The sequence below is a fragment of the Neodiprion virginianus genome, chromosome 5 (genome assembly GCF_021901495.1).
Source record: "Neodiprion virginianus isolate iyNeoVirg1 chromosome 5, iyNeoVirg1.1, whole genome shotgun sequence".
Taxonomy (NCBI): domain Eukaryota; kingdom Metazoa; phylum Arthropoda; class Insecta; order Hymenoptera; family Diprionidae; genus Neodiprion; species Neodiprion virginianus.
The window spans coordinates 22,519,202-22,543,284 of NC_060881.1; the positions used below are offsets into that span (position 1 = coordinate 22,519,202).

General features: G+C 42.0%; 2 protein-coding genes and 1 long non-coding RNA gene across 6 annotated transcripts in view; 2 read left to right on the forward strand and 1 right to left on the reverse strand.

Annotated features, from left to right (window-relative positions):
* LOC124304904 (single Ig IL-1-related receptor-like) lies at positions 1–21,586 on the forward strand. Of its 2 annotated transcripts, XM_046763701.1 has the most exons (8): positions 1–792; positions 1,007–1,320; positions 13,017–13,198; positions 15,346–15,556; positions 16,866–16,999; positions 17,167–17,328; positions 17,504–17,641; positions 17,721–21,586. In XM_046763701.1, the coding sequence occupies exons 2-8, from the start codon at positions 1,079–1,081 to the stop codon at positions 18,161–18,163; spliced, it is 1,512 nt and encodes a 503-aa protein (XP_046619657.1). In that variant the 5' UTR covers positions 1–792; positions 1,007–1,078; the 3' UTR covers positions 18,164–21,586. The 2 variants fall into 2 exon arrangements, with proteins under 2 accessions (XP_046619657.1, XP_046619656.1); XM_046763700.1 differs by having other exon boundaries at positions 2–1,320.
* LOC124304888 (probable multidrug resistance-associated protein lethal(2)03659) overlaps positions 19,382–24,083 on the reverse strand; it is an 18,579-nt gene continuing 13,877 nt past the window's right edge. For all 3 annotated transcript variants that reach the window (XM_046763645.1, XM_046763643.1, XM_046763644.1), the window contains 4 exons: positions 23,577–24,015; positions 23,110–23,479; positions 22,321–23,017; positions 19,382–22,230 (listed from right to left, as the gene is read on the reverse strand). In XM_046763645.1, coding sequence (XP_046619601.1) covers positions 22,096–22,230; positions 22,321–23,017; positions 23,110–23,479; positions 23,577–24,015 — 1,641 coding nt within the window. In that variant the 3' untranslated portion in view covers positions 19,382–22,095. The remainder of the gene's footprint in view (positions 22,231–22,320; positions 23,018–23,109; positions 23,480–23,576; positions 24,016–24,083) is intronic.
* LOC124304920 (uncharacterized) overlaps positions 23,892–24,083 on the forward strand; it is a 1,291-nt gene continuing 1,099 nt past the window's right edge. The window contains exon 1 of the long non-coding RNA XR_006908286.1: positions 23,892–24,029. This is a non-coding gene — a long non-coding RNA (uncharacterized LOC124304920). The remainder of the gene's footprint in view (positions 24,030–24,083) is intronic.

Sequence of the window (24,083 nt, forward strand, 5' to 3'; positions counted from 1 at the left end):
CAGCAACGATCTTACGCTATTGTCTATCGTACGACAAAACGCGGCCCGCGAGAGCCAGACCTCTTCGGGACGGATGGCGAACCCGAACGGGGCGGGGTTAAGGCGTGGAGATCGTCGCTTTGGTCTGACGTTTCGTTGGAACGAGGACGCGCCGCGCAGTCAGTGCGAATATCCCTGCCGTGCTAAGCCGGCAGTACATCGCCGACTTTCGAAGTGTGAGGGTCGCTGTCGTTCCGAGTCGTAGAGACGAGCCGGCTAACAAGCTTTAACTTGAGAGGTTGCTTGACGTCGGTGGCCAATCGCGTTCCTCCGTTGTGCGAATATAATTAACGGCAAATAATACGTGACAGAGATGCAGATTTCTTTGCCGACGATTTCGCGGTATTGAGTGAAACTTCCTCGAGCTTTTCACGGAAAAATTGTAATCGTCCCAAAATAACGTATTTCCAACGTCGCATCGTTACGCGGAAGTGAGAGGGGATCGGTTCTGTACTCAGCGAAGCAGTGCAGGTTACAGTTCCGTCCGTTGTCTGTGTTTGCAACTCGGCGCGGTGTGTTTAACGACAAATAGCGGACGAGTAAGCGGCGATACGTGCATAGAAACCGATGTGTATCCAGCGTATCCGTCGTCGTTAGGCATACATCAAGGTGGTCACGTCCCTTCTTCTTCCCCGAGTGCACAACGGCGAAAAAGAATAAATAAAGCGGCCGGTCTCCCTTTACGCGTGCACGGGGCGTGGGAAGGACCGAGATTAAATCTTGCCGACTGTCTTACCAATTAGACGCGAAGCGGTAAGTAGTTGAACCAACCGCCCGGCTCTGTGTGTACACAAATTATAACCCCGTATCAACACCGCGTGTCCGAAAAGGATAAGAAAAATAAAAGGATATCCCGTACGACCTGTCTAATGCCGACCGGCCATCTACGTGGGTGAAATTCTGAAAATGTAAACTTCCGAGGGAATATAATAAAATTCTCGATACTCTGTGTTTGCGCGTTGGATAGTGAAGGTGTGCGATCGAAAGGGAGAGAAAGAGAGAGAGATACAGTGCCTGCATCGATCGAGCCTCGTTAAAGATGCGGGAAACGTCGTCCCACGTGTTAATCGCGATCTGCATCACCGTCTCAGCCTGGACATCATGGGCCTTGGCTGAAGAGAGCAGGGACGTAGTGCTGATGGACTATTGTTCGGTTAACAACTTTGAGGGACTCCCGGTGGGACTTGGATTTACGAAGGAAGTCGTGCACGTCGAATATGCGAAACTTGGAGCCTTCAAAGCCATACACTGCTGCCTAAGAGGGTACAGGAGCATAGAATGGTGAGTGGAGGAGGGTTTCTTTCCCCTCTTTTCTTTTCTTTTCTTTTCGTCTCGCTCGTCTCTCCTCGCTGTCACCTTTTCAGCGAAACGGTCTTTCCTGCAATCGCCGCTCCCTGCAGTCAACCGCAGCTGTCGCAGAATCTTGCCGCTTTCGCTTTCTCGTTATAACATTGTGAGTCACGATTTGCCGTTAATATGTGTATATATGTATAATTTATTTGCACGTCGTGCCTTGCAATCTGACGCAACATCAAGGATATCTACTCGCTGAGCTCGTCACGTGAGTATCTACGTATGAAACTATGAATGTACACTAAATTGCATAAAAGCCTTAACCTTCCGGCTGATTTGTTTTCGGTCCGAATCAAAATGCAGGTTCGATTCTATAAGAATCATGTGACAATGACTGGCGATGCAGCCGACATGAAAGATCGGGAGTCGTTGTCTCATAGTTCGTATAGAATCGAAGTCGCATTTTGTTTCGAACCGAAAACAAAGTAGTCGAACAGAGAAAGGCATTAACGACTATTATTGTGCATACATGCATACTTAGATATTTACATACATGATACCAAACGCGGAATAGATTTCGTCCCATCGCGATTTTCCCAAGCTATCGGTTCCTCTCGGCAATGTGCACATGCGTCTACCTATATTTACCTCACCAATTTTGAGTGTCTAGGCGTAAAGGAGAAGTGTTTTATTTCCATCGTCGTTGTCGAAGTCGAAAGTCCGGGTAGGTAGGTAGGCAGGTATGTGGGTAGGTATACGCGCACGGAAATTCGTAGAAAATATCATTAGGCGGACGCGTATCTTACACCCATACTTGCCCGAGCCTAAGCACAATTTTCAACTTCTCGACGGACGTTAAAAAAAAAAAGCGTTACTTATATGCGGTGAAATTGTCTGCTTCCGCATCGTAAGCGACGATTTTTCAGCAATCCCTTGGGATTTCTTATGTGTGCAAATTTTTCGGCGGAATGCAGTGATGACGCGAGGCAACTGAAAGGATTTCCGTGCCGAATATGAAACGTGAATCATAATCCATGTTGGATACAATCCCGCGTGCTTTACAGCCGATCGGACACACGCTACAAAAATTTACTTTCGTCGTGAAGAATCTATAAAATTATAGACGTGGTAGAACAACTCCGTGTTGCCATGTCGCGTCGAATCCTGCCTAACACTGTTCCGTTTCTCGTCGAGTGACCGCGCGGTCATCTGTATAATTAGATGCATTATTATACTCGAGAGTTATTTGTGCGCACATACTTATAGTATCGTATGGCAATACGAATGATGAAGAAAGATGTACCCAAGACAGCGGCAGCGGATACGATTTCCCCGTTATTTGCTCGCGGTGCCGCGACTAGCACGCTCATGTATGATACACCTTGTTCATGAAACTTTATGAAACGATCATGATATCGACAACGAATTCCCGGTAAACATAATAACACGACCGAATTGGCTCACCGACGGTATTGGCCGCGCGTTTTTCCCTCCGCATAATACAACAACTTTAAGTATAGTATAAGAAGGGTGTATATATATATATATATCTCAATATGCCCGCGCGATACCTTGTAGTGGTATTATAATGACCCTGATATTCTCGACTCTCCTCGTGCCGCTGGCTTCGGTAGGACCTCTCATTCTCGAGAGTCCTCGACTCCGATGATCCATCGCTGCTCGCTATCGTCGGCACGGTCGGTTCCCGTTTCTCGCCAACTACTTATTATCCTTCGGCCCTTCGGCTCGTCTTATTGCGCGTTGCCCCTCACCGTCACTGCAAGCCCTATACTTTCGTGGACGACGGTGCAACGGGCAACCTTCGGGGGCTCTGCACGTACATGCACGAATATTACGAGAAAAAAGAGCAATTCCCTCCGAATGCGCAAGCTCGTCTACAATTATCGCATCCGTCTAATACCCGCAGACCGTTGGTATCCCCTCCGGTTTGTTCGTATATATTGTTACGAAGCGGAAAATTAAAAGAGGAAAAGGATCTATTTTGTGACGAAGCTCTCCTTTTAAAGTCTCGAGATAGACTGTTTTTACAATAATGTAGGTGAACGCAGCAACCTTATTCTTTTGAAAGACATAAGAGGTTTATAAACGTCTTTTATCTATGAAGACTACTAGATCATTAAAAAGGGGACAAAACGGGTGATTTCACCCTTTGTAACAATATCTTCAAAATTTCTGGACCATGCGAAGAGTGCAACGGTTTTAATAGGAAAAATTTCTCCATCACTCGCATACTCGACGCTTTTATTACTCGTTATCTCTTGCGACGATGAACATCATAAGCAGGTACTGCTTTTCCACGACAACTGCATCCATACCTGCAATAATTATACCAGGAAGCGTATCACCTCCTGTGCAGTTCAACTACTGAAATGCCCATCCTTATACCCAGATACTACGTACGTACGTATATACACCTTGAATCCGAACCCAGGCCAGAATCTTGATACACCCATACGTATATGGGATAATGGGGAGGGGAGACACGACGGAGGAGAGAGTCGAGTGGCACCGGCACGTCAGGGCGCTGCTCGGCAAGTTTTTGCCAAGTCTCCGATGCCGACGTGCCGCCCTTATAGCTTGTATCAGAAGCAACGTCGTTTGATGGTCAACCTACGAGTTGGATACGAAACGTGTACGTAGGACGGCAGACGTTAACGGTTGAAAGGATCGAGGTTAATTATCGGAAATTCACGAGGTTCAAGTTAGGAACGTTAACGTATCGAAGCATTGAAACGAAAAATTATTATTTCGTACCTTTAGAGGAACTGCAGAAGTTGAATTTGCAGAATTTGATTTTGTTGATGCTGTGTTAACGGTTTGCCAAATTTCAGGTAATCCTAAAGGTGCATCATTACAATAGCGTTAAGGACTTCGATCTAATGAAAATTCGTTGAAAGCGGCTAACGTTACTGCCTAAAAGACAAAAGTGTGTGTTGAATAAATCAATGTAAGCAACGTACTAGAATCCAGTAGGTCACGTGTCATTGTCACATTCTATTACCGTGTCAAATGATTAGAAATCCGAGAATACACGGTCGATCGAGAGGAGGACGTCCGCTGTGTTCGACACGCTGGCATCGACAGCTGCCGCAGGCGGAATACAGTATGGAACAGGTGGTCGTTGTAAAATTGTTTTACCGGATATGAGAACGGGACGTCATTTCCTGTGTTTTACGTGGTCAATACAGGTACCCCGTTCGTTCTCACACCGCGATTCGACTCGACTCGTAACACCTTTCGCTACAACGTACAGTGCACCAGCAAAGCAAGGCTTTTGAAAAAGCCAAGAGCTCGGCATAGGTACACCTTCTTAAAAACACTTCTGCAACCGTTTCACCCGGGACGGTACGTATTAATTTCCCATCTCTATTTGTATACCATCAGAAAAGTTGGTAAGTGACAGAGAGAGAGTGAGAGAGAGAGAGAGAAAGAGGTCGGTCTCTCTCACCTAGTCAGTTTCCTCTTCGCTATGCAAATTGGTCCGTCCGTGCCTCCAGCGTCGTGTATCTCAACACACTGCTATACATATTGGTCCTCTTTATTGCATACCTATCTTGCCTGTGCGGTGGGCATGTATTATATGCACCCCATAACATGTTATACACTGGATATTTTTATATACTTTTTACCTATCGAAAGGAGAATCGCAGTTTTATCTTCCTTGAATTGCCCTCATTCCGAAAAGAGTATGTACGATATAAGAGATGGTTAGATTACCGCATACGATACTCATTGTCACATGCTTATTATATAAGCATCTTCATTGGTATGATGTACAGCCTAATTTTAAACATACCTGTAAATACGCTCTTTTCGCCCATCATCATTGAGTAGGTAGGTATAGTATATCCGAAAACTGGAACCACGGCAGACGGCTGGTGTACCTAATGCAGTTCGTGCATGTATGTGGTAATCGTTTTCGCAGAACCTGCATCCACTACACACTGAAATGACGTGCGAATGTCGGCGAGGCATAACCGTATAACTCTGCCTGCACATGTATGGCGAGCACGAAACGGCGAGGGAGAGTTTACGGTGTAGGCTCTCAGGGTTCGCTCACTTCTCGCGACTCCCACTCTTCGTACTCTTTATCCTCACATCCTGGAGAGTGTTTCACGGTAAGCGCGGCACGGGTTAATACCAGTCGCCTTTGTTCTCCTCGTGCCTTTTCCTCGGCCGACCGTTAAACGCAGGTACAGCTGCCCATCTGAAGTAAATTCAAGTATAACACCGATCCACGCAACTTGGGGATTCGTTGAATAATCGTAATGTTCACCGATCCGTTTACCTCTTGAGATACACATTATTGTGCTGAGTTAACTTTTGTAACAAGATAGTATTCTGTGGTTTTTGGTGTTACTGATTACAAATCTAAAATCAGATTTAAAAAATTCAAGGTGGTGGATCCAGTATGGCGGACGAAAATTTCAAATTTCATCGAATACAGTCAAAAAACTTTATGCAGGGGTTTTCGGGGTCGCTGATTGGATTCGCCATCTGAAATTTTTTAAATCCGATTTCAGACCCGTAACCATCGACCGCAAAAACTTATAATTTATGTAAATCGTGTAATTTTCGGGGAAATGAATTATTCCTTCAATTTTCACGATTTTTTCAATTACTTTATTTGCAACAAAAATAATTTACATTATATCGCAACAATTACTCTCGAGTATTAAAAACCTATCAGTACACTATCATAAATAACAAAAAAATAACCGAAACGAAACGTGTTTAAAGGCTCCCCAAATTTACAAAAAAATGGATGTAAAATAGATGGTAAGAATACTTACCATCATGACTCATAGGGTTAAGGGCCGTATAGATCAACAAACCTATAGGTGTAACTCGTGCACCTTATTAAATTATACCCTACGCGAAGCTGATTCGTAATTAAAATTGAAAAAAATAAATAACACACACGCGCACACAGCTTAATGGTTTCTATACACGAATCGGAATTAATCTTGAGATGATGATAAAGAAAATAAAAAGAAAGTTGAGAAAAACAGCACAGAGGTCACGTTACTTTTTCCTCGCGAAGAAGAAAAATGTATAAGTTGTTCTCTGTGTGGCGGTAGTTCGTGGAAAATAAGATTCTCGGGAAATGCCGCGTGACTAATGGAACGAAGCGGCGGCGGCGGATACGCAGAGGGATATAGAATGTATATATGCATATGTAACGTTTGTATGTGTATCGTAACGGACGCCTACTTGCTTGTCGATTATGTATTAAGGGGGTGTTCTAGTCGATTTGGACATGTCGTGTATATACCTCCAAACATCCAAGTCCACGTATTTCAAACGTGGACATTTACAATTGCGATTTCGCAGAATCCGTGCCGTTTATTTATTTCTGCGTGAAATGAAAATGTATTGGAGTGTTTTTGTTTAGAGTTGCGGCTGTGAGCCCTTTTTCGCGTTTCAGATGGGTGGACTTCGATATTTGAAGATATATACGTGAACGTCGAAATCGACCAGGCCACTCCCTCAATGCGGGCGAACTTGGTGAAATCGCCCCCGAATAACTGCTGCATATATCATGGCTGCTCGTGTTATACCTACGTATACACGAATCGTGAAGAATACTGTATAATGGTGGCGAACATGCTTCTCGTCTACTGGTTATGCGACCGTTCACCCATCCATCATTCCTGCATGTGTCGTGATGCGCGGTGGAAAAAATTATTTCTCTTGTCCCGTTCTCGGAACCAATCAGCAAGCGATTCCCCGAGTAGAATAGACCACGACATATATCCGTGCATGCAGGCCCCTGGGTCCAGTGTACGTACATATATACATACGCATGTTCACATAGCTGAGAAAGAGAAAAAGTATGTCGGTTTGAAGAGAGCAGGGTGTGCCTTTTCTCGTCCAGCCTCCTACCTTATAAACTTGTGCTACAAACACATGTATACAGCACAGGACACTGTCTTATACATTGATTCTACACGCGTGGATACTTGATGGTAAATTTGTGTCCGGCGGTGGCGGCGAAAGAACGGATAACATGGTGTAAAAGAATTGCAGACACCGTGTACAAAACGTATAAGAGACATGATCTTCAAGAGCGGATCCAGGCTATGATAAATTAATCTACCGAAGGTCAATTTATAACGTGATATTGGGTGGTAGAGAGAGTAAATGCTCAACAGTTCTCATTGTTGAAGTTTAATATTATTCGTATTTTTTGTAATTGGCGGGTATACATTTCGGTGAAACAATGATTGAGGGTAATTAAAAAGATTTGAAACTGCACAACTTTCACACACCTACTTGCATAAATTTTATATAGGTATTGGTATAATAGATATACCTATAAAGCTTTTGCTTATTTTACGCTCGGATTTCAACTCTATACGGTTTGACGGAAGATTAAGTCCCTCTTCAGCTTCTGCCGCGTATTGACTGGACAACAATACACTTTATCCACAGACGACTACACGCAGTAGGGCTTTGTATGTGGATAATATTTAGGCGGCCACCCCTGCAGTGTATAGGCTTCACTTCACGGAACATCCCCTTACTTGCAGGTATGTACCCATTTCCAACGATCGTTCGTTCCACCATTGTCATGGTAACACCAGCACCCCTCCTCACTCTGTCCCTTCCTTTCCCTTGTCGTCTCGCTGCAGGGGTCCCGACGAAGGGGAATCGAGAGCTGATATTCCCGGCTGGAAACACAACTTGTATACTCGTGCCGCTGCTATACAGCCTTTGTACGACCGAAATTCTTCCTTCACAATTTTGCGTATACAGCTACTAATGGTAGAAAAAAATTTCTACATGCACGTGACGCGTTCGAACGTCAGAACATTCAAGTATGCACCGCGGGAAAGGATTAGTTGTGTCAAGTGATATTTGTCTGACTCACAATTAAATGCTGTAGTAAAATGCGGCGAACATCTTATTCACTTGATTCAACAAAATACTTTTGTCGTACGATCGACTTGGGACAACTCGATATCGAATTGAATCAAGCCCGTAAGGGAGTGTCTTACTCGATTTCCACGTTGTCGTGTGTATGTATCCAAATATCGAAGTACGCTATCTCAACCGCGAAAAATGGCTTGATAGCCCCATTCTATATACATTTCTGGACAAAAACAATCTCCAGTACATTTTCATTAGACGTAGAAATTAGGAAATGGCACGCATTTTACGAAATTGAAATAGGAAATTATGAACATTAGAATATTTCACTCAAAACGAATTCTTTGAATGATATCTTTTATATTTCTGTTGACTCGAAGCTTTGTGGGGTTTACTCGATATTTAATGGGTAAAATCCGAAATCGTATTGTTGTATACGTTTAAATATACGTTGCACGTGTGTCAATAGGTTTTGATTATTTGTAGCCAATATCAATTTTGATAACGACAAACTTGGTATTATGCTCTCTTTTTTGTAACAGATCCAATTATAAGCTCTTCTCACGTCATCCATATTTGACTTCTTAGCAGACTGCCTGCTTTTATAACTATTTCGGAAGCTACTTCTATAGCGAAAAAGTTCACCGCCTGGTAGCTGTTTCTAGTACCAGTATACCGATGTTTACGATGAATAATATATTCTCTACTTATTTCAAAGCATGTGTTCTTTCTTTCACCACATGACAAATTAGTGCAACAGATCCAACCAGTTGCGCCGCACACAAGCTCCTATTGTAAGCTACTATCACAAGCTCCGGTTACATCAACAAAGTATGGTATTCAATCGATGTAAATTTTTCGTTGGCTAGATTCGTGTACTTGTTTCATTTGAAGTACCTAATTGTTTCTGTCAAAAAACATGCGACTTGGAGAACCAGTACATAAACTTGAAATGAAATAATATTTAGCGGACTCAATGATGGAAACACATCAAAAGATTCGGTCGAATTCACGCTTCACCCAATCGCGATAAGAAAGGCTTTTGCTGAATCAAGAAATTAGTTTGATCAGCTCATTTTGTCACACTAACTAAATCGAAATTGTTGAATTATAGTCATCGTATTTGGAACAAATAAGGGATACTTGTTTGAAGCAAACAGACTCCAACAAAATCTAAATTGTTGGTTTAAGAATTTCTCTGCTTCCGTGTAGCCTCTAACAATGAGCTCGCAGTACCATGACAGTGTGCGATATGTTATACCGTGGATATACGATGCAATCGATGTAGCAATTTGTCGTCGTATGTACATACATGCATACATAGATACGTGTAACGCATGCTTACAGTACACAATGCCTGTGTTATACTTGTATGTAGGTACATGAATATCAAGCATGCAGACGACGTATCGAGTTCCGACAACTGCTACGTGCACAGGAAATACTGCAGTCTATTTGCTTCACTCTAAGAAAATAACGTTTAAACTATGACTTGGACCGACGATGGTGATAATGTTGGATGAAGCGACATGCGGTACACGATGCTAACTTTAATTTGACGATTACAATGAAAGCGGAATTGGAAGAGTTGCTTTGATCATCTTCATCGGAATTAAAAAAAGGATCAAATCCCAATCGGTCTTCGAGGAATTCATCCGTCGTAACAATAACTACCCTTAAGCCTCTTACAAGCTTTCCTATGTATACATTCTACTCAATTTGCAAGAGTTCCTCTAGTCTGTCCAATATGCAGGACGAATAACGAAGGAACTATAATTTGATCTGCCTGCGGTAGCGTTGAATCGCGAACAACCGTCGGCAGCACCGACGGTGGGTCGAAAAAAGAAACGAAGAAATCGAAACAAGAAACTGAACGAGAGACGAAGCAAAGTGAACAAAAAGAAAAGGAGGTGATAGGTATAAGCTGAGTGAAAGAGAACAAACCCGAGGAATCTCTTTTTCGAGATGTTCGCTCACATTATGTTATATACATGTATACCATACACCTGAAAGACCATGCTTCTTCTTCTTCATTTTCTTCTTCTTCTTGGCAGCAGGGTGGGTAGGGGGTGTCAGTTTTTTTCCCGGAACCACGTCCACGCCACCGTCGTCGTGGCGGGTCGTTCGAATTGCAGTAGAAAAGAATGGAGAATATAGCGGACAGGTACGGGGCTAGTCGAGTCTCCCGCTACTTCGACAAACAGGCCCAGCTATTGGGTCCGCGCCCCATTCCTCCGGTTGAATGCCTTATATATGCGAAGAGTTCCTCGCAGGGCGGCAGATATGGCGGTATCGGATTTTCTAAACGTGTGTATACATGTAGGCAGTAGGTATGCAACCTACCGCTCTTTATCCTCGCGCCCGTGCAGAACATCCTGGTTGTTGGTATCCATAAATGGTCCCGTAGGAACGACGAACTAACGAAAAGAGTCCAAGAGAAAAGAAGCGATGAAAAGATAGCCGGGACTCTGAGTATTTATATTGGCTGTGAGGGAAGGGAAGGGAAGGGAAGGGAAGGAAAGGGAAGGGTAGGACCCTGACCCTCGAAGTGTGGGAAACAAAAGATTAAGTCGTCCGGCAGACCATCCCTCGTTCTTGAAACTGTTGGGTACATATACAAGCTCGCTACAGGTATTTTTTTTTTCTTCTTTTAAACCATCAGGTACAGGTCTCGCTACAGGTATAATACCGCACCTCTCTTGCTTTTCCAGCCAAGGTAGGTAGGTAGATAGGTCAAAATGACGGGGTGGGTTGACTGACTGAATGACTGACTGAGTTAACAAACCTGTTGGAACTCGCCGAGAACTACCGCCTGCGCTGCAACGACGACCGATGCGGCGAAACACAAAGATTTCTCAAGCTGTTCACCGCCTGCCTGCGACAAGATGTCCCACAGCTCTGTAGATATAATCATGACAATGAAGAAACGATGTGGTCTTTGATTGAAAAATCTCAGAAGGTTCCTAATTTTGCACTTCTTAGGATTCGAATTTGCAGTCTCGAGAGAGATGAAAACTGCCCGTATTTCATTATACTTTTCGAAAGTTCCGGAAGTATAGACATTACTGTTGTAACCTGAATGCAAAATATTTACACTGAGATCCGATAGAGAAGCTAGACACACATATGTGTATTGAGACGCCCTCTCTAAATAACAAACTTTCTTTGGCCGACGCCAACCGGCGCCAGTTGATAATGAAACACAAAATGTAAATAAATGTAAAAGTCTGTCATTCGTTAATAAACATCATTCGATACGATACCAACTCCTGTGGGACTTTATTTAGGCCAGACGATTCATATACCTACAGCGAAATCCGATGAAGTAACGACGATTGAACAAATCCGTCTCTGTAATGAAATACCTCGAGACAACACCCCATTTGAGCTAGTAGCGTGTTTCCCAAATTTATTTTGTCATTTTCTCATTTTGTCATCGCCATGGTCATTATCATCGCAGGTCACTCTTCAATTCCACGTATCAATTAATCGACGGAAAATATCTACATACATCGAGACGAAGATACATGGCTGGATATAATGAATAAGAACACGCAGAGCGATTCGAAGAATCGTTCGAAAAAACACTTTACTGTAATGAATATAAAATTATAGTACCAGAGTTTGGTGCGCAAAATTGCAGACACGAGTCTTTATATTTTCAATGTATATGATATTGCAATATCGTGTATCACGGAACATTTCCCAACATAATTTCGGAGAATCCAACTAAGGTTTTACCCCGAACATGCGTCATTCCAACACTTTAGCTTGATCCTTTGACATAACCAACTGCCGCCCTCGCGACTTATTGTCAGCGACAGCAAGGTTAATTATTTCTGTACACATTATAATTCAGTATGCGAGGTAACTTTAATCGTGTTTCGAATAATTTCGAAGCACAGCTTCATAATTTCTGGTATCGAAATGCATCTGGCGAATTTTATTTTGCATCTTATCGTTGATCGTATACCTACACCTATGCTTCACGCAGGTTTGAAAATATATTTTCTTCCCCTCGGGCGAATAGTCGAACAGCGAATTAATCTTACACGGCAGAGAGGGTAATAGGAACATTGTGCGCAGAGAAGAAAATTTCATTTGATTCCATGAATCAATTTTGCGATCGCTGCATGCGACCTGCGGGGATCATTATCTAATCATTTGTCTCTTGCCAGTTCCCGGTAGAAGTTACAACCGTGAACGAAGTGTATTACTAGGCATATTATCCTCCATCGCTATATAGTCGTCCGAGGCTTACGTGCGCGTGACGCTGTCCACACCACGCTGCCGATTTCACGTACGAGATCGTTTTACCGAGAATAAAATTAACCTCTATGCGTTCCCACGCACACATTATGATGCTTGTGTGTATATATAAAATGTAATGGAAAGATTATAAGTGTATTCTGGACGTTAGGACTGGCAAGCGGAAAAAATATATTAGCTTCGACATTTTTTTAATTCGTAGCCAATCAAGCTTTGACTGATAAGACTTGTTGGAAACTGGAAATTTTGTTTTGGTAATAACAACAGCAGGTTTTGGATGGTCTTCTAGCGTTTCGATAGTGTATTCAACGAATCAAGTTTCACTAATTTCTATCGTAAACAACCCTCCCCCTTGAGCAGTTTTACGTAAGTTATTACGTAATTAGCTCGTCTTCAGCCCTAGGTTTTTTTATATACCCATCTATAATATCGCAAACTGTAGAGTTTTTTGCCCGGTTCAAATGTACAGCAAATCGATCCTGCACCTCTCCCTGGATAGTAACACGCTTCTTCTTTTTTAGGTACAAAGGCAACATACCTTACCCCTGGAAAGGTGACGATAGTCACTTCATCCTCTACCCGGAGAGCAAGAACCAGACCATATACACCAAGAATCTCCGACAATCGGATGCGGGAAGTTATTCCTGCCTGGCACTAAACGACACTACCACCCTCAATGAGGAAATCGCTCTCAAAGTCATAGGTAAATCGATCTACTTATTTATACTTATATAGCCGCCATACTCGTCTTCGCTGGAAACACGAAATTGGAATTTTTTTCTATCGTATTTCATAACTTGTACATTGTTTCCGTTCTTACTTGTCTTGAGCCATCGGTGAACCGAAACACGAAGGAAAAATATCAACCCAGGGCTCTGCGACACTGATTCGTCCTTGAAAAACGGTTGAGACGACCAGCTCCAACATAGTATTGTTTACAAATAATATCCATCAGAGACTCTATAGATTCTGACCGAAGTCCAGACGGTAACTTCATACTGTCGTTGATTATTTTGCGTGACCGTAAGATTTTTATTTTCGTACTCATGCTTGTGCTGTTTCCGGCGAAGCGAAACTCCGCACATTGCGTGATGAGGTAGCATGCCCTCTCATCGTCGTATTCTTCTTGTATCGAAATTCGAATATACACGTACGTATTTACAATCATTGATCGTTGGGGAAAATATTTTTAAATCAGTGTACAATTTCCACCCATCATCGATACCGTCCGAACCGGCTTAACGTTACAATGCGAATTGCCATTTGAATAATTGAACCATCGGCTTCGCGCAACCGCGACAAGAGTTTCTTATCTCTTCAGTCTTACCGAGAATATACCCGTCAGCGTTACGCCATGCCTTATCGAAGTACACACGTGGTACGGGTCTGCTGAGCATATAATAATTGTGGGAGTACACCTCTTTCTACTACGTGGAAAGCGTAACAATATATTGTCCAAAGCGGGCGATAACCCGCTGCAAGTTATTCACCATAGTTATAGGTAGGTTGGTATTAACGTCTCGCCTACCCAGGCGCGGATCCAGGACAGTTTTTTGGGGGGGAGGGGGCAAAGCCGAGTCTGATGGGTGAGGAGACAAAAGTAAAATTACCACAAAATGACCAAATTTTTATAAATAAAAAAAAAAAAAAAAATACTAGATACATGACTGTATTTTACAATTTCACACTTTCCGTTTTTAAATTTTACATCTGGGTTTGCCTTGATCAAAATTATCACCGAGTACTTTTTCAGTAACTAACACATGAGGCGAGTTAGTAATATAACAGTGTTGACCCAAAAAATTGTACCAAATCGCTCGGATCCGATTTTTTGGGGAAAAATTAATATAATAAACAGAAGTTACCTTTGCAGTTGATATTCAAATGACATGCAAGTTGTAACATACCAACTCAGCCCAGTCTTCCGGACTGTTTAATTAATCTATATGAGATTAATAAAAATCGCAAATTTACAGTAATAAAAACCAAAATATTAATGTGACCATATTTTACATTGTTGAGATAGCTTTAAAAAGACTTTAGGAGGAAAAGTAAAGTGAAAATGCTTCGCGCGAATATCTGAATGATATTTTATAGTAGGATATTGGATAAGTAGGTACTAATAAAATATTAAGATCCTGAAAGTATCAGACTTCAATCTCATTGTCAGTTGTATTTTGTTGAACCTGCAATACTCCTTTAACCAGGATTTCGGCGTGGCTGCCGTGCAACGCGGGTGTTTAACTCGCAGGCGTTTCGGCGATATTATGTAGTTTCCACACTGGAGAATACAAAGTAGATAACAGAAGATATGCAAAGAATGTTATAATATCAAAGCTATCGAGTTTATACTCGTCATCGTTGACCTACCGGATGGATACCGGTATATCTTTGCGTTATTGGAACTCCGTGTTAACCTGATATGGAAGCGAGGAGTGCCCATCCTCCTGACGGAGAACAGAGATCACTCTCTCGCTACCCGAGAAGAAGAAAAAGGTGCGGGTCTGCAGAGCATTATAGGTATAGGTAGACCCAGCCTTATACCCGTCTCCGACAACGACGTTGACGACGACGATGACCAAGCCAAATATCTGTTCCTTTCCGAGAAATCGTACGTCAGCTATTAACCCACCATTATCATCCACAGAGACTCTTTACACGGGTATCTATAACCCGAGTGCATCGCAAGGCACAAAGAATCTCTCTTTTTCGAGGCGTCATTCATTGAAAAGAAAATTATGTGGGTGTATAAAATAAAAATTATAACAGGTTGTGGTCTGCGGTACAGACGTTTCGGTTATTGAATCATAGCATAATCATCGTGAGGCATAATTTGTTGTTTTATTCCAGACGAGGATACCCCCTACACCGGGGAACCTTTGATCACTCATCAACCCAGGACTCAGTTCGCTCCGCTCGGCGTTCCTACACGGCTATTTTGTGAGGCCTACGTTGGACATACCCATCTTCCCGACGTCAGGAACTCCGTTCTGTGGTCCAGGAGCTTCTGCAATGTGACGATACCAACTGACGGGAGAATTTACCAGCACAAAATTACCAGGTAAGTTTTTCGTCTTTAATTTTTACCTCAAAAAAAACATTGTAGCTCCGGGCCGGCGTATATACCGAAAAACTCCGCATAGAACAAGGCAAAGAGGAACAAAACAGACTGGTCGGATTATACAAATTTTTAGTGACGTAGAAAAATGGATTTCGTCAGAGCGATCTACCGCCGTGCACTTGCCGGTGGTTTTCACGGTCCACGGAGCTACTCGTTGTTGCGTTCGGTATATGTGTTCTATGGTTTACGCAACGGGTTCTTGTTGGGGTATAAATTGACTCGCATAAAAAAAAAGGACGAAAAAGAAAAAAGAATTGCCACGGCACGTGTTTCAACATCACTCAATGCATGCGATGGATCGTTTTGTTTTCATGGAAGTAGACGTACATTTATGAGAGAATTTCGTAAAACTCAATTTAATCTTCAAACTCATCGACAGTTTTTGTTTGGGATTCGGTACTTTCGAAAATTTCAAATCGTTTCCAAGAGCTAAATCAGCTACAAAAAATACACGTGAATTCTTGCACAGTTTTCGGAACAATCCAAATGACCGTGGAAGATGAGGATGAGGATCAGGAGGTCATTGGCCCTTCGTCACCTTGTAGTATGCTCTACTTACTTTTCCTGTATATCTATGTATACCCCGAAGCGAATTTGCCACTGATTGATTTCTCTTCAAAGTCGTGTTATGTAAATTGTCATACCGCGTTGATTAGGGTCTTATGCTCGGCCACTGGTTGTTTTACAGGGCAGTATTTTCAACGATCCAGACGTTTTCCAGACGCATAACTTCTTTGAAACCGTTGCCGGTTTTAAATAATTAATAAACATTAAATTTGCAATTTGCCAAAACGAGCTTGTCTACAATTGCGACCGTTTGCAATAGATTACGGGTTGCCAAGCGCGTGATATGCGCGGTAGAAGCGGTATAAGTCTAATAAGGTTCTGCCCCGCACCCTATATGCAGTTCTATGAACCCGTAGATTCCTTTACTAGTTACATTGCTGGTGCAGATCAGCGAAAACTGCCTACAGTGCGAGGATTACACGATTTCCTAGCTTGCTTCGGTTCAAGTATTACAGGTACAGCGATTGTACCGGTTCAACAAAATTTTTATCAGGACCCATCGACCTCATTCTCAACGTGGTGATAATGACCCAGCAATATTTCCGTACTTCTGATATTAATATTAATGATGATGATGATGACGATGATGACGATGATGATTATGATTATGATGATAACGCTGATGATGATGATGATGATAGACATGATAATTAATAAAACGCGTGTGAATTTTCTTTTCCAGAGAAAATAACCAAATCGTTGGATCGTATTTGGTGATCAAGGATGTGAGAGCCGAAGATTATGGGGAGTACAAATGCGAAGTTAGCAACAGTATCGACCAGCTTATAGTCATAACGGCATCTGTATTACCGGAAGGTACGATTATAATTACTTATGAGACGTAGAATTATTATTGATTGTGAGTAAACAGATCTTGATACTGGAAATAATTTCTTGTTACTCAATCGCATCGATGAACATTTATAGTTGCATGTAACTGTTTTACTGCGCACGTACATAATTTAACGACGATTGATTCACAGAAGTGCCAATACGCGGGATGCAGGTTGGATCTTGGCGCAAAGTTGTGCTCCTTGTTGCTCTGGTCATGATCTGCACTCTTTCCCTGGGAGCTTTCTACATCCGATGCTGGTTACCGGTCACCCTGTTTTTCCGCGATAGGTTCTCACCGCTAGAAGAAAATGGTGACAATATTTTGAAATAATTCCATGTTTTTTTTTCTCCTCAAAATAGTGTGGCTAATGATAATTACTTTCACCCAGAAATCCAACTACTCGTTATTATAACTATACTTACCACCACGCAACCTCTGAAGCTATAATTAATAAGAGAAGTTATTTCAATTCTCCCGTTTCACAGATGGCAAGGACTGCGACGCGCTTGTCTGTTATCACGAAATGGACGCGAGTCTGGCCATTGGAGTAATAATACCAACTTTGGAGTCAAGATATTGTTACAAATGTGCGTCTCTGGAGCTGTCGCAAATTACCCGGAATTGTAAGTTCATGTGCAATTGGCATAATTAGTCCAGTGTTCTTGACACCCTGTGGTATACTCATATCCCTGTCCTCTCCAGGGTCCCTCGAGATCGGTCCCAAAAGCAAGACAGCGAGGCGTGTGATCGTCATCGTGAGTCCCGCTGCGGTGCAGGGAAGCACCTGGAACGACGCGACCCTACGAACCGTCTTCTGCCAGCTGGCTTCATTGCACCTGCCACTGAACCGAGTAATCGTCGTTGCGCTGAAAGATCTGCCGATCTCGCTGACGGCACCGAAACTCGCGTCTTCGCGTCACGTGTACGAGGAAGGGGCCGGCATCGGACGGGTGAAAACCCTGAGATGGTGCGACAAAGACGAGACAACGGGCTTCGTCAAGTTCTGGTGCAGGTTGCGCCTCTGCCTGCCGCCCATTCGCCCCGGCGCTCGGAAGACTCAGCAATCCGTCGCGCTGATCGTTCAAATGAAGAGCGGTGCCCAGACAACTACCAGATCTCGCGAGAGCCTCGAGGTGCTTGTATGATACATCAGAACGTCGTGTTGGCATCAGGGAGATTATGGCAAGGCTGAATTGACGACTTCACGGATCGCTAGTAAGGAGTACAACCGAGCTAAGAAGTAACTCCACTTGATTCGGAATGCTCACGTGAGGGTTGCAGCGCTACCATAATTTTCGATATTGCTATTATATGTAGTAATTATTTCTTCATCGGACTGTTTATAATTTATGTGACGTAACAGGAGTAGAATATTCTTACGGATTATGCTAACGGTGTCGCAATAAGAGGACGGATGATTGTGGTTGTCGAGTTAAGTGTGGCCAGTTTTCTGGTGCTTCTGAATAGGCGCATAACCTGGATTTAACTCGGTTGTTACGTATCAGAAGAGACTTCGGCAGACCGGCAAATTGCCACACTAATAAGGGTGAATAAAAATAATGGAATTCGAGGTGTACGTTCATACACCCTCTCATCAGCGCAAACCTCTGTAAACGAATCTTCACTATTTTTTCATACAAATATTTTGCAAGTATAGTGAACATATTATATACGTGTACACTTTATAGATATTTAGATATTATAAACAGACTCTCATTACAAGAGACTCATCAAGGCTTCCATGGAAAAAAAATTCCTAAAATTGAAAATAACGTAAGAACTGAAAAAAAAACACTTCCACGTTTTGTTACAGTAAGAAATTCACTCGCGCAGCAGAATTTTAGAACGACTTGAATACTCTTTCGATGGTCTGAAAGTTCGTAAAGTGTATTCCTTGCATCGTAATTACTTCGTGAACGCTTTTATTTCGTTAATTTTTTTGATCTTTTTTACTTTTCTACTTTTCATGACCTTTGGTGATATAATAAAAGTATTGGTTTCGGTCAAAAATCACTTTTTCTAATTTCGACAAATCTTTACGAGTTCGAAATTCTAAAATCCGAAAATTAGAATTTTAGAAAATGTCTGACAAACTCCTGCGATGATCTCGGAAACAGCTCGATGAAAAAAATCTAAAACTTACAAACTTTTACAACGAAACGATGGGCATGAAAAATTGCCATGTCCCATTTAATTTGAACTTCCAGTTCTACCGGGAATAAAATTATTTTCAATGTTTTACCGGCGAACATATACTTTTTCTAAATAAAAGATTGTTTTGCCCAGTTTATATATTTATATTTAAAAAAGTCTAAATGTTTTGTTTTTCAGAATTTTTTTTGTACCGATTTTTCCTTTAAAACTTTTTCATTTGACTGCCAAGTTCTATCAGTTTCAGATTTTTCACCTGGCCGTTTTCCAGATGATCGTGGAAGTTTGTCAGATAGATTAACGGACTCTTCCCGTTTCATGGTGATGAAAAGCATCGCGAAACAACTGCTTTCAGTCTAGATTTTTCTTCCTAATTTTCGGTAAAAACCTACGTAATTTGTTTACTGTGTGTGTACATACTATACCGAAACCCATAGCGTATGGTTTTCTGTGTATTTATTTAGTTTTTATTATTTATATTATAATACAAGCGTCACATCGACCGTGATATGTATAAATATATATCGTAGGACAGATTATGCGCTACTCTGTGGATGAGTGAATCTTTGATATGAGAAAATTTTTTACAGCCACTGTCGAATAGCAACAAGTTCATCTTTTATTCTCAAACTAATCCTTGGGGACTCGAACTAGAAGTTTAATTTTTATGCTAAAATTAATCTCTTTTGAGGCATATTTTTTATCTATTAATCAAGCGTCGTCGACCATTGAACTATCGGAAACGAACCTCAGATTAAAGATCTATTCTATCCGACAGTTAAGACAATAAATATCACAGTAGCGTACTCGAATCTCAGATATATCGTATACTTATGTATCGTCGCATGTGGTAGTCTCTTTACCATCAGTATTATAAATTGTAATATGTAACAGCGTGTTTTGACTGATAAAAAATTTGCTCAGCATGTATAACGCGCATATTTTATGACAAATATTTGCAAGTAAAGTACATCTTGAAAAAAACAGAAATATATGTTATAGACAAAAAACGCGAGTGTAGTTTTAGTAGTTTGTCCGAAGTGATGGTGTAAGTCGAGGTACAAGTATGTGCGTATAGGTATGTATGTGTGTATGTATAGAAGACGGTTCAAAAGAAGAGAATGCAAGTACGATTGTATTATTATCAAACTAGGATATCATTGAACAATATGAAAGCATTTTCTGAAACTACTAGCGTTTCTCTCAAACCCGATTCAACGATCAGTATTCACAAGCTCGAATGTCTCGCAGTTGACGTGATACGTGCCTCCAACGTGCAGGATTCGAGAGTTAATCACACGTGGCTTGATGATATGCGCAGTGTTTGTAGCCTTTATTGATACAAATAATTTGTTCTATTTTTCTACCTAATTAATTACAAAATCGTGTACTTAAGTCGGATGGAGTTTATCGTATTCCGTCCGTCTGTAGCACCATATATTAATTATTATGTAAATTACATGCGCTACGCGTGTGCAAGGGCAAATATGCACGAATGCACACTGTATTATACATTAGGGTGCTTCGTTTGATACGACTACTTTTTTTCACTCCATAGACGAAATATCACTCTGAACATATAAAAAAAAATTCCCACCAAAGCCTAGCTCTTAATTTTAATTTTAAGTACTTGCTAAATGAATTTGAAATTTTCCCATTTAATTAACACGTAGAAATAATTTTTTTTTGTCAATTATCTATAGCATTGCGAGTTTTCATACTATTTAATTGACCATGGCCGCAAGTTTTAGAGTTTTATACGATGTACATGGAAGAATTGAAAGTTTTGAGTTCGATTCCCCGATGCCTCACTTTTTTTTTTTAATTGATTAATCACAATAAATAGCTAGATTGGAAAAATCTTATCGAGAATATTAAAATCATTAAATGTTAATGTAAATAATACAAAAAAGTGGTCAATAAAACAGTTGGAGGACAAACCTATGTTCTCTGGTTGAGAGTAGCAGTAATTGGCGAAGACCTCAGAATCGTCGAGCGAAGACATTTGAAGATTAAGATACATTACAATCACGTCTATTTTATTACATTTATAACAATTTGGGTATAAAAATTGTCAAATATGCGGATAAAATAGTGATATTTATAGTTTTCTTATGATTATTTAATTTTATATTGGAAACTATCAGTTCTACAGTTTCAGCTGATGAAATTTTTTTGTAGGAAATTAAATTCTCTACAAAAAAGGTTCTCTATAATTTTGCTGTAAAGTTAGTAGTTTAGGAGAAAAATGAAAAAAACCATAATTTTTTAGCAAAAATCAACTTTACAATTTTTTACTGGCGAGATACTTCATAAATTCTAAATTAGCTCTAGGAACTTTTAAAGAGGAAGGATCCCTCTAAAACTTCCGGCCATGGTCAATTAAATAGTATGAAAACTCGCAATGCTATAGATAATTGACAAAAAAAAAATTATTTCTACGTGTTAATTAAATGGGAAAATTTCAAATTCATTTAGCGAGTACTTAAAATTAAAATTAAGAGCTAGGCTTTGGTGGGAATTTTTTTTTTTATATATTTAGAGTGATATTTCGTCTATGGAGTGGAAAAAAAAATAGTCGTCTTAAACGAAGCACTCTATTATACATGCTATATATACACATATATGTATAGATATGTACAGTAAAAATTGAACTTATTATCCTGACTTGTAAAATCTCAGTTGGGTAAATAACTGTCACTTTCTTTTCCTCCCTCCCGTGCACTGCTGACGATAGGGGCCATCCGCATACAATTACTAATCTGTGGCCCAATAATACAAAACATTTTCTACGGATCAGAGTAAACTTGCTTTAGTCCAATACTCGGAAATGTATCTCGAACGTAGCGTAGCACAGTTAACAATAACATATGTCGGAAATTTATTTAAACAGTGATCATGTATAGTATCTAATTGTAATCCTGGACTACGCGAATGATGAATCGTAGTTTTTCTGGGCGATCACGGTCAGCGTGTCCGCCATCGATTTACCCGTCTGATCCACCATGCTGCGGAGGTATCCGTTCTCCTTTTGCAGCAGCACGTGCGGATGATCGTATTCCTGAAAAGAGAAGAAATTTTTCCACAATTATAAGTTTGTATTTTCGACCGTGGAGGATTAAGCATAAAAAAATGTAACCAATGTATTTACCACAACAAATCCAGCGTCCATGACCAAAACTTTGTTACTGTCCATTACCGTGTTCAGGCGATGAGCGATTGTGAGTACTGTACAATTGGCGAACTTGATGCGAATCGTCTTTTGGATAAGCTCGTCGGTACGAGGATCAACGTTGGCCGTCGCTTCATCGAGTATCAGTACGGGGTTGTTGCGAATGATTGCTCTCGCCAGGCACACCAATTGCCGCTGACCAACGCTGAGATTCGAGCCGCCCTCCGCGATATTGGATTCGAGACCCATCTCCTTGAGCTCGACTTCCTCGAGCGCTTGCCACAACGCGCTATCCGGATATTCGTCGAAAGGATCCAAGTTTCGCCTCAGAGACCCGGAGAAGAGGAACGGCTCTTGAGGGATGATGCTTATCTTCGATCGAAGGTCGTGCAGGCCGAGCTTACTGCTCTCAACGCTGTCTATTACTATGTCGCCGTCTATATAAGCCAATCGAAAGAGCGCCGAAACCAAGGAGGACTTTCCTGCGCCCGTCCTGCCCACGATACCGATTTTCTCCCGCGACAAGACGACGAAATCCAGGTCCTTCAGTACATCCGGCTCCTCAGGCCCATACCGCATCGAGAGCTTCTTGAACTCGACCTTCCCGTGGGCGGGCCACTTTGGGTCAGGCTTGTTTTCCGGTGTGCTCTCCAACGGCGGTTCCTGGTCGACGACGCTGAGTATAGGAGAGGAATTTAGCCAAATGATATACATATAATTAGAAATTTCATGGTTGTGAGACTAGTCCCAGCGTCGCGGTCGCCTTACCTGTACTCGCAGATACGCTCGACGGATGTCATCTGATTTTCGAGCTCGGCGCTCTGCCGCATGCCCCACTGGAACATTCCCGTGAGACCGATGCTCTGGGTAATGGCCAGGCCGACGCTACCGCCCGCCGAACCCTGCATATCTGGTAACACGAGGAAGCTGAAGACGACCAAAGCTATGTATATTACGCAGACGATATCCAGCCAGAAGCCGAAGGCACGAGCCGAAGCTATAAATATGAACCAGGCAGAGGAGTGGAGGTCCTGGTGGTGGTCGAACTCCGCCGTGAGTGTTTCGCCGGCTTGAAACGCCCGGATCGTCGTCAGTCCCTGGAGCGTCGCGTTTAGGTGAGCGAAGACCGGGGACCGAGCTTATCGTGTGGAGGGAAAAAAGAGACCGATCAGTTTTTGCGACTACGGCGCGACGACAATTAGACAATTAAATGATAATACGGCATTGATACTGACTGACACCCTCTAGTCGTTTCACACTGCGGCTCGTGGACATGTAGATTATGCGGAATAGGTAAAATATGAACCCAATAACGACGGTGGGTATCATCAGCCAAGGATTGGCTATTGCGACGACAACAATGACGCCGATCAGCCCCAATCCGATCTGCACACAGTCGATCATGGCCGTGGGCAGGAGTTCATCGACCGCTCCCATGTCTTTCGAGAAACGGTTCAGTATCCGACCGGATGAGTTCATATTGAAGAATCGCATCGTAGCACGACTTATGCCACGGAACATCCTATCGTGAAGGCGCTTCGAGGCCCGCATCGCCATACCGTAGAAAGAGAATGACCGGAGAAGAGTTAATACGATCGTCCCGATGACCAGAAAGGTGTATATGTATATGCAGATGTCGCGGCTCAGCCAGCTATCCCAGTCCATGAGCCCTGCCTGTGAAACAGAAAGTGAGCACATAAGCGAAAATTAATTTCAGTGCGCGTATTTTCATTCCGCGACAT

What these genes read in the sequence shown, in the direction of transcription:
- LOC124304904 (XM_046763701.1), top strand. Translation starts at nt 1,079, where the DNA reads ATGCGGGAAACGTCGTCCCACGTGTTAATCGCGATCTGCATCACCGTC. An exon ending in GGCATCTGTATTACCGGAAG is followed by an intron (nt 17,000 to 17,166) that starts GTACGATTATAA and finishes ATTGATTCACAG; the next exon opens with AAGTGCCAATACGCGGGATG. An exon ending in CTCACCGCTAGAAGAAAATG is followed by an intron (nt 17,329 to 17,503) that starts GTGACAATATTT and finishes CCCGTTTCACAG; the next exon opens with ATGGCAAGGACTGCGACGCG.